At 45.9% G+C, this 16,989-nt stretch overlaps 3 protein-coding genes and 1 pseudogene across 6 annotated transcripts; 1 reads left to right on the top strand and 3 right to left on the bottom strand.

Moving 5' to 3' along the window:
* The first annotated feature begins 563 nt into the window (after window positions 1-563).
* On the top strand, window positions 564-3,491 carry LOC9269132 (uncharacterized). 2 transcript variants are annotated; one of them, XM_066312320.1, is made up of 9 exons: window positions 615-915; window positions 1,152-1,480; window positions 1,803-1,861; window positions 1,986-2,140; window positions 2,346-2,413; window positions 2,496-2,646; window positions 2,746-2,826; window positions 2,919-3,011; window positions 3,130-3,491. In XM_066312320.1, exons 2-9 carry the CDS (start codon window positions 1,230-1,232, stop codon window positions 3,217-3,219), a joined length of 948 nt encoding a protein of 315 aa, XP_066168417.1. In that variant the 5' UTR covers window positions 615-915; window positions 1,152-1,229; the 3' UTR covers window positions 3,220-3,491. The 2 variants fall into 2 exon arrangements, with proteins under 2 accessions (XP_015635074.1, XP_066168417.1); XM_015779588.3 differs by lacking the exon at window positions 1,803-1,861 and having other exon boundaries at window positions 564-915; window positions 1,152-1,475; window positions 2,069-2,140.
* Window positions 3,492-3,698: 207 nt separating this feature from the next.
* Window positions 3,699-6,282, bottom strand: LOC4324113 (uncharacterized; annotated as a pseudogene). Its single transcript, XR_003238446.2, has one exon. The product of XR_003238446.2 is annotated as an uncharacterized protein (transcript).
* Window positions 6,283-7,725: 1,443 nt separating this feature from the next.
* On the bottom strand, window positions 7,726-9,683 carry LOC4324112 (uncharacterized). Of its 2 annotated transcripts, none has more exons than XM_066307355.1 (2): window positions 8,183-9,683; window positions 7,726-8,036 (listed from the first exon to the last, which is right to left on the bottom strand). In XM_066307355.1, exon 1 carries the CDS (start codon window positions 9,537-9,539, stop codon window positions 8,190-8,192), a length of 1,350 nt encoding a protein of 449 aa, XP_066163452.1. In that variant the 5' UTR covers window positions 9,540-9,683; the 3' UTR covers window positions 7,726-8,036; window positions 8,183-8,189. The 2 variants fall into 2 exon arrangements, with proteins under 2 accessions (XP_066163452.1, XP_066163450.1); XM_066307353.1 differs by having other exon boundaries at window positions 8,194-9,683.
* Window positions 9,684-11,578: 1,895 nt separating this feature from the next.
* On the bottom strand, window positions 11,579-16,775 carry LOC4324111 (uncharacterized). Its single transcript, XM_015756390.3, has 7 exons — window positions 16,394-16,775; window positions 15,096-15,224; window positions 14,282-14,473; window positions 13,714-13,810; window positions 12,869-12,972; window positions 12,344-12,395; window positions 11,579-12,089 (listed from the first exon to the last, which is right to left on the bottom strand). The coding sequence occupies exons 1-7, from the start codon at window positions 16,690-16,692 to the stop codon at window positions 11,877-11,879; spliced, it is 1,086 nt and encodes a 361-aa protein (XP_015611876.1). The 5' UTR covers window positions 16,693-16,775; the 3' UTR covers window positions 11,579-11,876.
* Between the last annotated feature and the right edge of the window lie 214 nt (window positions 16,776-16,989).

Raw genomic sequence — 16,989 nt, 5'->3', positions numbered from 1 at the left:
CAATCAAAATTTCATTTTGACCATACTAATCCGTTACTATCAGTTATCGTCGGGCCACAGTGCAATGATCAGGCAGCACGAATCACGAGGCAGGCCACATCAATCAGTCGTTTTGAGACCAATACCAGATTTGTAGTACGATATGTCTAATGGAAAAGTGATTTCATCCCTCAAGGAAATATCTTTTATTTCGTGCATGTCATATAAATAGCTATCAAAAAATATGAAAAAAATTGGTAACATAGATTAATATGAAATATGTCACTACACAAACATGCAAATTTAAATTCAACTTTTATAAGTTGTAATAAAAATAACAAATATAGTTGTAAATATGCGATAACTATTTTCAGTTTAACTTGTTATTTTTTGTTGCAATTTGTAAAAGTTGAATTTTGTCTTACATGTTTGTGAAGTTATATATTTCATATTAATTTATGTTGTCAATTTATTAAAAAAATTTATGATAACTATTTAGATGACATGCAAACAGATGAAAATCCACATTCCTCATCTAATTTTAGGTTGTTATATTATAAGATGAAGGAAGTAGCAAGGAACTTAACCTAATCTCCTCTAGCTATATCTAAGCTATCAAGTTGGATGTTAGGGATATCCTAGTCCCGCCTTGCAAGCCTCCTTGGCTTGTCGCTGCTGCTGCGGCTGCTTCTCTGCTCTCTTTTCTTTGCCCCTGCTCCCTTGCCCACGCCGTCGCCTTTGCATCGCATCCTTGCTTCTTTCTTCGTCCGTGGAGAAAAGCCCGGATCTTTTCAGTACACGCGTGCGTGCAAACTAGTACTCCGTATATCTCGATCGCAACCTCATGGCGTGAGAAAAAGCTCGCGGCTTTTCCTTGCATCGGCTAGCTAATTTGCAGGCCGCACGGCGTTCTCCTCCTCCTCATCCTCCTCCCAGGTGCGTAAACTAGCTTAGCCTTTTTCACCGGCGCCATGGCTCCTCTTTTAGCTACTAGAAAGATGGTTGGAAAGGAGAACTTTCTTCTGTCTCAACGTGTGATTTGTTCGTTCGTGTTGATCTTTTTTTATCCTGAATCTTGTCAGAGATTGTAAACAAACAACTCAATCTCAGGCGACTTTTCGGCCATTGTTCTGAATTCTGAAGAATATCTCTTCTTGGCTTATATTTTCCAGTGCTAGCTCCAACGATCTGGAGGCTGCATGTTACGCAAAGCTTTGTTTCGATATAGGGGTTTGTTGAAACGATAGAGGATGGCGGATCACTTCGCGCTGATGGCTGGTCGGCTGCTCACGGAGTCGACGCTGCAGTCAGCCGTGCAGGAGGCTCTCGCTGTCGCCTCCGTGAAGATAGTTCATGATCAGCCTGATCTTCCCGTTCATGAAGATGTTCAGGATGGAAAGGCGAAGAGCGGTGTCATGGTGGAATGCAGAATCTGCCAGGAGGAAGGTGACGAGTCCTACATGGAGACCCCTTGCTGCTGCAAGGGCAGCCTCAAGGCAAGGTTTTCTCTGTTCCCATTCTGAATTCTCTGCATCATTACATGATTAGGTGTTGCCATTTTGATAACCTTTATGTATGGAAGAGCTTGCTGAATTGATTAGTGATCGGGATATAAATTATTTCAATCTCTAGCCCTTTTTTTTTTTTGGAAAACGTATTTTCTAGCCCTGTTTAACCCCCAGGACAACCACAAGTTCAGAGTTTCTGGGCACAAATTCAGAATCATTTTATTCCCATTACTGAGTTTCCAATCACACGACAGTTTCTTACCAGGTCTTCTACTGCTGTAACCAACATTCAGTTTTCCATATTGCAATTAATAGGACATTTGGGGTTTCATCCCTTATGGTGAATGCTGATAACTTGAGTTTTCCAATAGATGGTACTTGAAGTTGAAGATTACTTCTACCTCGAATTCACCCTAATTCAGACTTTTCTTGAAACAGAAAACTCCCGGTTTCCATTAGATAGATTCTTACAATTTAAAATGTTATCATTCATTTCAGTGTTATTTCTGCCTGCCATTCTTACCCAACAGATTTCCCTGCTGTCCGAATATTTACTTGAATTAGTTTGTCACTGTCTGCAGTACGCACACCACGCATGCATCCAAAGGTGGTGCAATGAGAAGGGAGACACAGTATGCGAGATATGCTTACAGGTGAACCTTTCTGAAACCGTCCAACAATTCATCATCCAAATCCCAACAAATTCTCTTCAAAAAAAAATCCCAACAAATTCAGGAAAGAAGCAGATGCAATGCAATCTGTCCTTTTCTTCTCTCGGAAGCAATTATGTTATTATACTGAAGAATTTTACAGTCCAATTTTAATATTCGATTTGTTACTTCTGCTCTTTTACCGCAGCAATTCACGCCAAACTACACTGCCCCTTTAAAGTTGTTTCGGCATGGAAGGAACCTAATTAGTTTCAGGTACCAGCTGATGCTCCTACTGATATTATAAGAAGGGGCCATCCAGTATCTACTGGTATCTTAAATCCTTTTCTCATTGTAGGAGATCTGGAGAAAGATCAGATAATATTGATACTGATCGCAGTCAAGAACACTTTGCGCAAACCTCAGATCAAGCTGCCGGTACATCCAGTTTTGACTCTCAGAATTCCAGCCCAAAAGGTGTCTTCTATTGCCGTGTAGTCGCAATATCTGTAAGTGTTGCAGAGCATGAAATTCCATTTGGACATTAGTACTCTCAATCATGCCATCAAATGTTTCTGAAAAAAATAATAAAAAAATGCAATCTTCAGCTGATGGCCTTGTTGGTGCTCCGTGATGCGATCTCACTTATCCTCGGCGATCCTGAGGTCTACTCGATAGCACTGTTCACTGTAAGATACTGATTTCTGAAACTCGATTAGCATCTTTCGTGCTTGGATAACCTGATTACAAATGACTGACACAAATCACTTGAATGAGACAGCTTTTGATGATTAGAACAGCTGGAATTGTCATACCAATATACATCATCTTGGTATCAGTTACCACATTGCTTCATCGATACAGGCAACATCAGGTCTGTTACCACATTGCTTCATCGATACAGGCAACATCTGTCAAAACCTCAAATAATTCTGTTTTCTCCCTTTAAAAAATCAGTTGCATCCATAATTTGGGTTTGTATGAGATTTCAGGCAGTGCACGAGGCAACGGATTCAGAACCTGGAGGAGGAGAGGGCTTGCGGCCGATGCCACCTCCACAGCATGTTATCAGCATCCAGTAGAAATCTGCAAGGAGATAAGTAATCAGGCTCTGTAAATAACTGATATATGACCCATCAGCTCAGTAGGAGTCGTTGAATGAAAAGTCCATAGTAGGATATGAAAAAAAAATCAGTGGTTGTACAGCGATTTGATAGTATTCTTGTACATACGAATTTTAGACATAGCCACTCAACTTCACCGACCATGAAGATGCGAAGTGAAGATTAAGTGGGCTTGATGTGTATATTACATGACAAGTTGGAAATTGGAGTGGAATGCACATGTTTTCCTACATTCATGTCAAAGAATAAGCTTTTTTTTCAGTTGAAGCACCGCAAAAGCAAAAGCAACACGATGCAATTAAAAGAAAGTTCATTTACCTGGCATTTTCCCATTTTTAAACTGAACAAGAATCCAAATAAAGATTTTACAAGGGACTTAAAAAAGATAGTGTGACATCATACAACCAAACTTCATAATAATGGACCAACCAATCAGTGCCTCGCGTTCACAAGTGAAATGCATATATCATATTTGAAGGAACGTTAGAACGTACAATATCATATTCTTCCCCCCAAAACAATTTGATTTAAATTGAAACCAGGGAAATCTTTACTACAGTAGACTACATTTAGGGCCAGAATTAAAGGGGAAAAAGAAAGAGGAAGAAAAGCTTGACAAGATTACACTCGCTGCCTCTTGCTCTGAGTGGCGCCAAGCTGATCAGCACATCTCTTCTTCTTCTCATCTTTCAGTTCGCCATTCACCTGAACCCCAGGCGTCTTCGCGTGCTTCTGCGTGCGCCTTATCCGGAGCATGTCTGTGAAGGTGCGCTCGTCGCCGTGCCGGACTTCGAAGCCGCTCCACTTCGCCCAGAACTCCTCGTCGGCGTCGGGATCGCCGTAGCCCGACGCGTGCACGAACACGGCGCGAGCGCGGGCGGCCTCTCCCAGCGCTTCCTCGAGCGCGGCGAGGCGGAGGCACAGCGCCAGGGCGTCGCGGCGAGGGAGGCCGCCGGACTCGATCGCCTGCTCGTAGACCCGCCTCACCTTCGGCACGCCGCGGAGCTCGGCCGCCCGCCCCGCGTAGGCCTCGTAGACGCTCGCCCTGTCGCTCGCCGGCACGGACCGCGCCGCCTCGTCGTAGACGGCCATGGCGCGCGGCGGAGCCGAACTCCTCCTCGTACCGGGCGTGGCGCAGGAAGAGGCGCGCCCTGTCGTGGGGAGGAGCGCGGCGGGTGGCCTCAGCGAAGAGTTCCCGCGCGCGCTCGGCCTTGCTCCCGCCGTGCCTCGCCACGAACCTCTCGAGGTAGGTGTCCCAGATGGGCTTGCTGTGCGGGTGGCCGAACAGATTGGCGCCCGTCTCGTACGCCGCGAACGAGTCCTCGAAGTAGCCGCGCTCCTCGAGGAACGAGGCGTAGTTGATCACCATCTGCGGCGTCGCGGCGCGCGCGGCCATGGCGCCCTCGTAGGCGGCGCGCGTCGACGCCAGCGCGCCCAGGCTCTCCTCCAGGTCGACGTAGAAGCTCCACAGCTTTGCGGACTTGTGAAGCTTCAGCTGGGCAGGCTCGTCGTCGCCGGCGGCGGCGGCGGCGGCTCGCAGCTTCACCTCGGCCGAGGGCTCCGCGGTGGCTTGTCGCATCAGGGCGATGGCCTTGTCAAAGCGCTTGTGCCGGAGCTGCATCTCCGCCCACTCGCACCACACGGTGGCCAGGTCGTCGGCCGATCTGTGGCTCGCCTGCGTGGCCTTCGCGAACACCTCGTCGGCGCTGTCCAGGTTGCCGTGCGCCTCGTACATCTTCACAGCGTGCTTGGTTTGCCCGTCGCCTTCGCCGGGTCGACGGTCCTGACGGCCTCGACGTAGGTCGCCGCCTGCCGCGCGGGGTCATTGTCGAAGAGCTTCACCCGCCGGTGCCACTGTGCGACGTCGTGCGGGTTCTGACGCAGGAGGACGCCGTTGAGAAGCTCCTGCCGGCGGTCGAGCAGCCGCTCCAGCCTCGCCAGGCACATGTCGCCGTCGTCGCCGTCGGCCAACCAGCAACCGGTCACGAGCTTGTCGCCTTCCTCGTCCGCCGTCTTCTCCATCTTCGCCGCGACCAAGCTCTGCTCGAGCTGCGCGTACGCTTCGAACACCAGCGCGAACTCAGCTGCGGTGGCCGCCGTGGTCACCCCTTCCTCGAAGACGTCTCTGGCTTTGTCGTAAAGCCCTCTTCGTGCGTAGCACTCGGCGAGCAGCGCGCGCAGCCTTCCGGCCTCGTCCGGAAACTCGCGCATGGCGCCGCGGAGCACGGCCTCCACCTTGAGCCCGGCGACCTCGTCGGCGTGCTTGGCGAGAAGGTCGCACAGCTTGAGCAGGAGAGCACGGTTGTTGTCACTGACGTCGCTTCCGCCGTTGAGGACCGAGACAATGTGATCGGCTGCCTCCTGCCACCGCCCAGCGGAGACGAGGAGCTCGACGAGCTCGTCGGCGCGGGAGGGTTCGAACTGGAGGAACCGGCGGTAGATGCGGATGGAGGTCTCGGCGGGGCAGGAAGGGAGGGCGGCGAGGCGGAGGTAGAGCGGCCAGACGCGGTGGTGCTGCGTGACGGGGAGCGCGCGCAGCGCGCGGTCGAAGGCGCGGCGTGCGCGCGTGACGAGGCGCTGCTCGAGGAGCGCGGCGAGGTACATCTCCCATATCCGCGGCATGCGGTGCAGCGTGGCGAGCGCGCGCTCGAAGGCGCGGTTCAGGGCCTCGTTCGCCGGGTGCTCCCCGCAATGCGGCTTGGCGCGCGCGGCGGCGGCGGTGCGCTCGAGGAGGTAGGCGTGCCAGAGCTTGTAGCTGCCCGGGAGGGCGCGCACGGCGCGCTCGTAGATGACGGCGCGCTCCTGGAGGGGCGCGGCGGCGCGGGCAGCGAGGTAGCGGCGCCACGGGCGGATGCTGTGCGGGTCCCGCAGGACGTCCTCCTCGTACGGCAGGTCGGCCTCCGACGGCAGGGCCAGCGCCACCGGCATCGCGACGACGGCGGCGGCCATTACCTGCGCTGCGCGCGCGCGCCCGCGTTTCCCGCTGTCTACGGCGAGGTCTCAAACTCCCTCGATCCGTGAGAAGTTGAGAGAAATTATGGGGCATGGTTATGCTTTTATAGCGGCGGGTGATGATACAAAGGAGATCCGACTCCGACTCGTCAGCGGCGTCAGTGATACTGGCGATTCCGATTGCGTATGGCCACGGCAGTCCGACACGGAATTCTGAAAATTCATTTGGAGTGCACACACACTGGAAAGGGTAGTGAACCGAAAGTCCGAAACTAAAGCTCTGAAAAATATAATTTCAAACAAAAATACGGTGCCATGCTTATGCTGAATTAATAATAGTACATGTATGGCCATGCTCATGCTCATGCCAAAAAATTTGTTTATAAATTGTCCTAATACCCTCTATACGGATAACTGAAACGGGACAGGTAAATGAAAAGGAACAGTCCTATGCTCTGTAGTAGTCTAGTCCTATACATTGAAAACTCAATTCATAAATTAAGGGGATATCCTCATTTTTGCATGTTACTTAAAAAAATCATCAAAAAAATTGAAAAAAAAATATTACGATAGATCAATATGTGATATGTCATTTCACAAACATGCAAATTTAAATTTGACTTATACAAGTATAAACAAAAATAATAAATTTGACTATAAATAGAACGTGTAATTCACTGTCAATGTACCAGAAGATCTGGGGCACATTACCTGCACCTTCCTATCAAAACCGCCCAAGTTCCAAAAAGAAAAAAAAAGATCAAACTGGATTCGAATTTCAGCATAGTTTCCATATTTCAAACGGTTTTCACAAGGTTTGCTGCAAACCCTGCGCTCAACACCGATACAAATTGCAAATTGCAAGGCAATAACCCAGCAAGGATGATCAAAGAGAGATAAACCCTAAATATGTGAGACATTTCAGCATGAAGAACACGACACGTTATTAGAGTGCTAGATTATTATGTAGCTACAATTATTGTCAAATAAAAAACTCCAACGACATATGGTCCTAGGTGACAAAAACTTTGGCAGAGTCGTGGTTTGATTTGAGAGCAAATTTTGTCCTGCTACACAGCCCCTAATAACGACCATCTGGATTGGCATACTCCCAATCCAATTAAAACAACCAACATACTAAGCAATTGCATAATAAGATTGCGAAAGGAAAGAACACCCACATACTTTTAGTCCAAGCATTGAAGATTTTCATTCTTCAGGTTTGTGCTGTGCTTGCTGTCAAAACTGAATGGCAGACAACGCTGAATCAGGAGTACAAATGATATTCACTCCAGTTCGCATCAACAAACCATTAAGCAAAACCATCCAAGTTTCAAAAAGAGAAAAAAAAACGAACATAATTCAGATATTCAGAAAAGTTTCCGAATTTCAAATGGTATTGTAAATACCAAAGCAGCTGCTCAGGAGCGAATTTCGATCAGCTGCAAACAATATCAAACAACTTGGCAAATCGCAGCACAATTATCCAACAAGGACAATCAAAGAGAGATGTTACTCTAAATATTGTGGCCAAATCCATTTCAGCATTTCAGCCTGAACCACAGCGCTAGATAGATAATAATATAACAAGTAGCTAGATTAGTTCGTCGCACGGATACAGAATCAATAAGGAAGCACATAATCAGTTTCGCAAGTGCATCAATAGGGTCCTAGGCTATATAGAGTGACGATAAATTACGAGTTGGGAAGTGCCTTCGACCCAAAACACGATACCTAGAAAGTAATAAGCAACCTTGCATATAGAATCCCAACTCCGCACTGCCTTGATGAACATTCCCTGCCTCCAGTTAACTCAAGCAATCCTGCCAGACAAAAACATCATAGAACTTAGATGGTAACCCTGCTAGATATTTTTCAGTGATATAAACAAGACGAGGCGTGCCGTGTGTGATCCACAAGAAAAAGCAAAGTACAAATTTTACAATTCAAATGATGTAGCAGTCCTTACAGTAGAATTACTTTGTAGCTAGTGGGGACTCATCAAGGTGTTGGAATGCATTGGTAGGGAAGGCAGCCGGCCGGAGGATATTGGAGCGGACGGAGTACTGCGACAACTGGATTTTCTTGGTGCACATGTCGAGCCCGCAAATGTGATACATTTGGGGGTCACTAGGTCCGGTCATCGGTTTCGGCACCAGGAAGTAGAGTGTGCCATGTGCGTGCGGCCTTAGGAAGGGCCACACGGGTACCATCCTGGGCAACCCAGACTGCTTGTAGTCCCGTTGCGACCATATGTTCCCCAGCCTGAACTCCACATCCTTTTTCCAGCACAGGCCACCTTGGTCCAGTGTCCACACGGCCACTGTTGTGTTGGCTAATGCAGTGGCGTCATGACAGGGCCTGCCCGGCGGTTTGCCTGCCGCGGCATCAGTAGCCGGAGTGTTGATAGAGACGAACTTGATGGAGCCCCCGGAGACGCCCATGGTCCGGTACATCTCCATCGGGCCAAGCTCCTGGGATTTGATAATGTCATGAAGCAGGTACTGGTGGGGGAAGCTGAGGTGTCTGAAATCCACGGTGTCGCCAGAGAAGAGGACATTGGTGTCGCAGCACATGAAACCCTGTGAGAGATCGACCCAGAAAGTGTTGCCCTTGAACGAGAAGATCATGTCCGGGCAGAAGAAGCCCAGGGGCCCCGTTGGGAGGCGCATACCCTTCTTCTTCTCCATCCACTGATCGGAGCAGCAGGAACTCTCCTTCTCCTTGGTAAACAGAAGGAGAACGTCCCCGTCTTCTCTGCTCTTCCTGCTGAGGTACCTCGCTATGAGGGCCAGGTCATAGCCCCCAGTGGCGCGGCGCCTTAGGACAGGCCGCGGGTGGAAGGCCACGAAGCGGTGCGGTGACAGGCTCGGGATCATGGTGAGTGACTCGTCGATGCCGTCGTAGACGAGGTAGTAGATGTGGTGGGCGTGGTCGAAGGACGCGGAGAGGACGACGAGGTTCTCCTCCGCGGCGTGCAACTCGCAGACGAAGGTGACGCGGGCATTCATACTTGCCTGACAGCGGAAGAGCGGGCGGATGAGGCTCTTCTGGATCTTCGTTGGCGCCGCGACCTTCCGCAGCATCTCGTCGGTGGCACGGACGGCGAGGGCGGAGAAGAGATCGTCGCTGGGGCCATCGTTGCGGCGCACGTACAGCGTCAGGCCATCCACCAGCTCCTGACCGAACTCCCCGCAGCCGTAGGCCTCCTTGCGTGCGCACTTGACGGCCGCCCACCTGGGATCTCGCTGCGTGTCGACGAGATCGGCATCCCTCACGTACCTGTCCAGCACGACCCACGGATTCAAATCCGGAACCGACGCCATGAGATGGATCAAAAGGTGGTGGTGAACGTACGGCGTGAGAGGGGGAGAGGGGATCTGCGTGGATAGAGACGGCGCTTCGGCCTCCGGAGTCGAGACGGACGAGGAGAGGAGGGGCGTGGCGACCCGTGACCGTGAGAGGAAAGGAGAACGGCGCAAAACTCAAAAGAAACACACGATATGCGGATATATGGCCTTGAAGAAAAAAACGACGAGAAGGGAGCGTGGATTCGGTGCACCGTAGACCACCGTCATGCAATACGTTTCCTTTCCGTCGATTGCACCCGGATTTCTTTTGGAGAGGGTCCATTCTAATTGGGAATTGCTAAAAGAAACTATCATAAGTTTCTCGATTAAAAAAAATCAAATTTAACTATAATAAAGAATAAATTGTACTGGCGGTCCTTAATCTTATGAGGAGATTTCATCCAGGTCCATAAACAAACAAACCCGGGGTCAAGGGCACTAATCTTATTTTATTGTATCAATCCGGTCCATAGAACGCTTTGACCCGTTTCGTGCATACGTGGACAACAACGTGTCGCGACACGTGTGATGCCACACCGCACCGCCCCGCACCGTGCCCTTTTTCATCTAAGCCCCTCTGTTCGCTCGAATTCTCCAAACCCTAACCCTCTCTTCTATCTGTTCTTCTCCTCTGGACGACGAAGCAGAGGCGATCGCCATAGAAATTGAGGGCTGCGATCGCTGGTGAGATAGGGATTCAGAGGTTGCGGGGAGGGTGCGGAGTCTTGACGCTGGCCTCCCGAAGGTGTTGAAGCCGGTGAGGAGGCATGTTGTTTCGACTAGTAGGGGAGCCGCCGCCGGTGTACGGTATGTAGAATGGACCCAAAATTTGAGTTTTTTTTGGGTTGATTGCAGATGGGTGGTAGTTGTGCTAGTTGTGGTCTATTTCTTTGATGACTCTTAGCCGGAAGCCCTCCCCCGCCGTCGACTCTCAGCCAAAAGCCCTCCCTCGCCACTCCTCTTCAGTTGCCCTCCCACGCCCTCACTCGTCGTCTAGAGGAGAAGAACAGATAGAAGAGAGGGCTAGGGTTTAAAGAATTCGAGTGAACAGAGGGGCTTAGATGAAAAAGGGCACGGTGTGGGATGGTGCGGTGTGGCATCACACATGTCGTGACACGTTGCTGTCCACGTATGCACGAAATGAGTCAAAGCGTTCTCTGGACCGGATTGATACAATAAAACAAGATTAGTGCCCTTACCCTGGATTTGTTAGTTCATGGACCTGGATGAAACCTCCTCACAAGTTTAAGAACCACCAGTGCAATTTACTCTATAATAAAATTAGTTCTAATTAACTACATGGTACCTTTATATAACAACTTTTGTATAAAGTTGTACATATTTTTAAACACATATACTTCATCCGTTTCATATTATAAAACCTTTTAGCATTGCCTATATTTATATATGTGTCTAGATTCATTAACATATATATATATATAAATATGGCGAATGCTAGAAAATCTTATAATATGAAACGGAGAAATATAACTATTATATGGTAGGTATAGTTATTAGGGTAGAATTATGGCCATGCCTTTATTATAGTGGGGACTTGGTACCATGGAGATCGGAATCGTCATCAGCATCGGCGATGCTACTGGCGATTCCGATTGCGTAAGAGAGTGCAATACTAGAAAAGTACGGCTTGTAAGGCCTTTAGTTGGAGAAAATTTTTAGGTTTAGTTGTCACATCGGATATACAAACACACATTTAAAGTATTAAACATATTCTAATAACAAAACAAATTACATATTCTGCCAGGAAACTGCGAGACGAATTTATTAAACCTAATTAATCCGTCATTAGCAAATGTTTACTGTAGGACCACATTGTTAAATCACAGTGCAATTAGGCTTAAAAGATTCATTTCGCAATTTACACGCAATATGTGTAATTGGTTTTTTTAGCCTACATTTAATACTCCATACATGTGTCAAAACATCATATATGACAGCGTGAAAATTTTTGTTTTGGAAACTAAAGAGGGCCTAAATATAGCTTCAAACAAAAATGCGGTGTAAAAGCTCATGGTGAATTAATAGTACAGGTAAGGATGCCTGATTGCAAAAATTGCTTCGGAGATGTCCTAATACTCTCTTTCTGGGTAACTGAAATGGAACAGTCCCGTGCTCTAGTCTGGTATAGTAACAGTTATAACCAAGGATACATTGAGCTACACCGTACAGAAGGGCTAAACTACGATGAGCAGAGATGATAATAATCTCAGAGGTGAAGTACGTAACTTCCTTCTCTCTAGTTCTTCGGGTGACAACATAATTAAACGGCCAAGAATGAGTGGTTCTCAGTTCTCACACCCGTTGGAAGGCCACCGTGCACACTTGAGAACCCTCAACCCCTCCAAACATAATGGTAGGGTATGTCCGGACATGATCGATGTACCGGAAGATCTGTGGCACATTACCTTCACCTTCATCCAAGTGTTCCTTACCAGATTTCGTCTTACTGAAATCTTCTACCTCTTGCACAAGCTCATCCTTTGTGTGGTTGCACGATGTTACGACCTGAAGAGGTATCCCCCAGGATGTTTTTTACATGAATTTGCAGAAAAAAAATATAATACAAGCATCGAACTTTGGTACAGGAGTTTTCTACTGTCATGAGAGGTACAATAATAAGGTATGCAAAGGTTAATTAAAAACATGAGGTACCGAGTGGAATAAATATAATAGGAATTACTGGTAGATATTACTCCTACCTAAAATTAGAATTAGAGAGCAGAGGTACAAATTAGAATTTCAAAGAATAAAGTACTGACCACAATGCCACCAGGTTCAACCAAGTTCGATACAGACTCCCAATACATTACTCTGGAAAAAAATAATGAGAAAAGGTCAGACTTAAAGTTGATACAGTTACTGATTATTGAACCAAGTATGTCTAACATTAAGTTACAGTCTCCCAATGGTATCACCACGAGGTGCATGGCAACACTCATCAATGTACTGTTAGCCTGTACAATCAAGTGTTTCTAAACCTAAACCTACAAAATCCTGTTGATAGTCATATTTATACAACATAAATGCTAAATTTGTTCAAATATTGCAGGATATCAAGATAAGCTGAATGGGGCAGGACAACTCATGAACCCAGTTTATTCCAATGTTAGCATGCAATGCTTGGATAGCTTATCTTGGATGATTATATCTTCACTAAATATATCAACAGCTACATGCATAATCAATTTAATATTCAAAGCTTTGGAATAATTTATGAAATGCATTAGAAATTAAATAAGGGGCTAGCTAACAAAACATTGACCAAGCAAGTCATGTTGTTGTACCTTTTTATACGACCATCAGGGTGCAATCCAATGGCATCCAATGTCCCTTTGTCTGTAACAATTTTGAATTTTCTATCTAACTTTGTCTCAAGTATATCATCAACCTATTACAGATGCAAATATAAGTGACCACCGTCATGAGAGCACCACAGATGTAAGTACTCGAATAAAAATGCATCGGTAAGTTTCCAGTCATCCAGTGTCAGCTGCCATGCTTAGAAACCATCAACCTCAATATGCAAGGTACAATAAAAGAATATCAAAGATGAGCAGAAATGATGGACATTTTAGACATTATAAAGAAAATATGCTTTCTCATTCAGGAACCAAAACTTTTTGTGCATATGTCCCACAGCTATTACGGTAGTTTGATGTTTTAACTTTCAAAAACCATCACAACTGCCAGCTATCATACATGTTGTGATTAAATATATATATATATATATATATATATATATATATATATATATATATATATATATATATATATATATATATAATATGCTGTTAATGTAATGATCTTCCAAACGTTTACTTGAAGAGACATGAGAAATTGAAGTAAAAGGCTGGTTTGGATAAACAAACTAAGCGTTTCCTATCAAACCTTTAGTTTTTCATTCTACACTGATGCAAATATGCTTCTAGGATAAAACAAGTAGAGTAGCTATTGTTCCCATAGACTCTTGCTATTTGAGCTGCAGTGCATCTGACAATAGTAACTCAACATTATTTAGAACTTTACATGATATTTATTGAAAAATGTAGCCGGGCAGATTCTCTTCAAGTAGAAAGTATTTGCAGCACTCAAGGAAGAAGAAACTTCGACTTGAATATAGTACACTAACCAAGAAATTTATAGAAGTAAACCCATCACGTGCAGCAAGGTTTTTTGCAAGTTCAATGGCTCCTTCACTGTAATCAGTCCCTGTTAAATTTGAAAACCTGAAAAAACAAGATATTCAGTTTACTCTATTTGAAATGAATAATGAGGTCAAGGGCTATCATTTTGGAAACACTATAAGCAAACATATATTTTGAAAGTCCACTAGAAAATTTTAGCCAGGATAAAATAAGATATGGTATAAGCACATGAACAAAGACAAAAGGTTCAATAAGTCCCTAGTTAGTTCTAAGAAAGTCAGGAAGAAAACTTATGTGTTGTTATCTGATAGTTTGATTCAAATATATTCTATTATCCGCCAAAAACTTATTTTATTGACTTTTTAATAATTAATGAGGCACAACTATCATTGTTAAAACTTTTGAAATTGTATGAAAAGCATCCCAGTCCAATAAACAAAAGAAAACATGGAGGTGTCAATCATTCAGAAGACAAATCCGAAACAAAATTCGGTGCAATGCACATAAAAGGGAGGATAATTAAGCCATATTTAAGAAAACATTAGGTTGTACCCCTGCTTGGCAAGTGCTTGCAAAAGAAGCCCATTCCCAGTTCCAACATCGAGCACAGGGTAGTTGGATAGTTGCTTCTCATCAACTTCACAATTGATGCTTTCATTACCAGATGGAGTCCCACCATTAATAATGTCTATACACAATTTTTTTGTCCAAACAGCCATGGTGTCCATTACATCTGCACCAAACCTACAAACAGAGAAAAGCTCTGTTCACAACCCAAAAGACAATCCTGAATCAACCAAATTTTTAGAGAAATGCCAATGAATCATCGAGTAATTTCCTATAAATAAAAACCACCCCATGAGAGTCAAGTTAAGTAAATAACAAGGCAAGGTGATATTTTGATATCCAAATTCTGAGTTTGAGGATCAAACTCTGGCCACAGGTTTGCGAAGCTTGTGATTGATGCATATACCAATACATCTGTACCATTAAAAAAAATTGAAAAGACCTAAACAGTCACATACATAATCAAAGCAGGTACTAAATTGGATTTTCAGCAGATAGTGAAAAAAAACAACAAAAGAATGATAGTACACCTCCAACAACTTTAAGTTCACACTACCAGGTTCCTTTACATTCCTTGGGAGGTATCTACTTTAAAAAAAGAAAAAGAAACTCTACACAACCATACTTGCATTTTTCTGAGTTTAAGCAATGTCAATTATCAACAGATAAAAATTATAACTAATTAGTGTCAACTTATTGGGCTTTTTTGCATCAACTGATATATCAACACTTCAGTTTTCTATTTACTTAATCTGAATGACCAAATTTTTCGGTATAAAAAATCATGGTATGTAGTCACCATATTTCTCCAGCATGCCCATGTTCCTGAAAATTTGCAAGATCTTCTGAATAAGAAGCATCCCAATAACTTTGGAGCCCCAGCATTGAGCCTTCAACCTCGCTAGGATCTTGATCATCTTTGTCAGAACTGTGTCAACACAGCAATATTTTAGAATATTAAAACAAAAACTGCTGATAATAACAGACCAATTATAAAACTAATCACAAGAAAATTCAAAGGAAAGAAATAAGTAGGCAACAGACACGTTTCCCCTCTTGCCATTTATGCTGATATGCAACATGCCATAAACGATCTAGTATATTGATCCATCCTTAAATAGCAAAATGTACCAATTGTCTACAAATATAATGTATGTATTCTGATTATACACTCTGGAGCATGATATATGCTCATTGCATCGATCCATGTCATATCTATTAAAGAGTGCGTAGATAGGCCACCTTCAAACAATGAGGTGGAGTGATACAGTATTACAATCTCAACCTCTTGGTCTCGTCCTTCAACGTGACATCAGAATGGACTTTGTCTTTTAGAATGGAGTATATTTCCCCTGGAGGAACTTACATGGTTCTAGTGGCTTTCTAGTCCTATAGTGGACAGGCAGTCAGGAAGCTATGATTATACCTAAAATGTATTTTCTGCCACTGGTTAGTGGACACCTACCCATAACCCAACCTATCTAGCAGCAATAGATAAAATAAAGTCTACTTTATATTGGATTAGGCAATCAAACGCGTGTAGGTGATGGGTCCATATGATCATCAAGTATCACTAACTAAACAGAAAGGGTCTTCTAAAAAACCGTCATGTGTAATTTGTCACATTTTTCAGTGCTAAGGGATGATTTGCACTGCCTCGAGGCTTAAACTCCAGCACAAAAACAAAGTGGGTGAATTTGCTTTGCTTTTCAACAATAAACTCGCTTGGATGTCTGACCACAGTCAATTTGGATGCGCATCTGACTTCCGATGCCAACTTGCCCAATAACCACGAAGCTGGCAAAGACATCTCTAGCACTTCCTCTTTCCACATATTTGATTACAATCCTAAATGCAATCATCAAGCTAGTCGCAACCAGAAAGTGCACAAAGTAAAAGGTACGGACGGCAACTCCACAAGAGCATGAGACTACATAACCCTGTAGGGTATCTAGAAAGGCAAGGCGTCCATGAGATCAAGCATTATTATTTCCAACAAAATTCACCAGATCCACATTCCAGAGCCGCTAGCGTCACAGTTCGCAATCCCAGACAGACAATTCAACGCGAGTTAAGTAGGGCCAGGAGCCAAAATACCAGCAATCGGAGGCACCGGAGGGGAAGTTGGCGGAGGCCGCGGCCGCCGCGAGCACCTCGGCGGCGTCGGCGTACCGCTGGTCGTCGTCGAGCGTGCTCCCGTACTCGCTCCGCACGGACCACGAGTCCGCCGCCACCGACCGCTCGTCGTCCGACGCCATCTCGAGGCCGCCGCCGCCGCCGCTGCCACTGCCAGCCAGGACGGCGCCCGCGCCGGCGAAGGCGGGCGGCAGCTGGGGGCGGGGCGGGGTGCCCTGCGGCAGCTCGGGCTCCTCCGGCGTCAGCCTTATTCCAGCCATGGTGGGGATCGGGAGGAGGAGGGGAAGGGAGATCGCGGCGAGGGCTGCACGGACACGGCGGCGATTGCGAAGGGAGGAGGCACAAGAGAGAGAGAGAGAGCGAGGAGGGGCAGGGGCTTTTGGACCGCGGACGCGAGGACGCGTTTCGAATTTGGGTCAAGTTTGCGGTGGTGAATGGGTAAAATAATTCCGCGTTTGTAGGAGATGGGGGTTCCCTCACTCGCGGGGTTCTGCACACACTGGAGCGGTGATGTGTTTGCTTCCATCCGGAAAAGGGTTCGTGCCACTCTCGTGGCC

Source organism: Oryza sativa, chromosome 1, assembly GCF_034140825.1.
Source record: "Oryza sativa Japonica Group chromosome 1, ASM3414082v1".
In the NCBI taxonomy this organism is placed as follows: domain Eukaryota; kingdom Viridiplantae; phylum Streptophyta; class Magnoliopsida; order Poales; family Poaceae; genus Oryza; species Oryza sativa.
The sequence above is the reverse complement of the archived record's forward strand: the minus strand, read 5'-3'. Positions and strand labels throughout refer to the sequence as shown.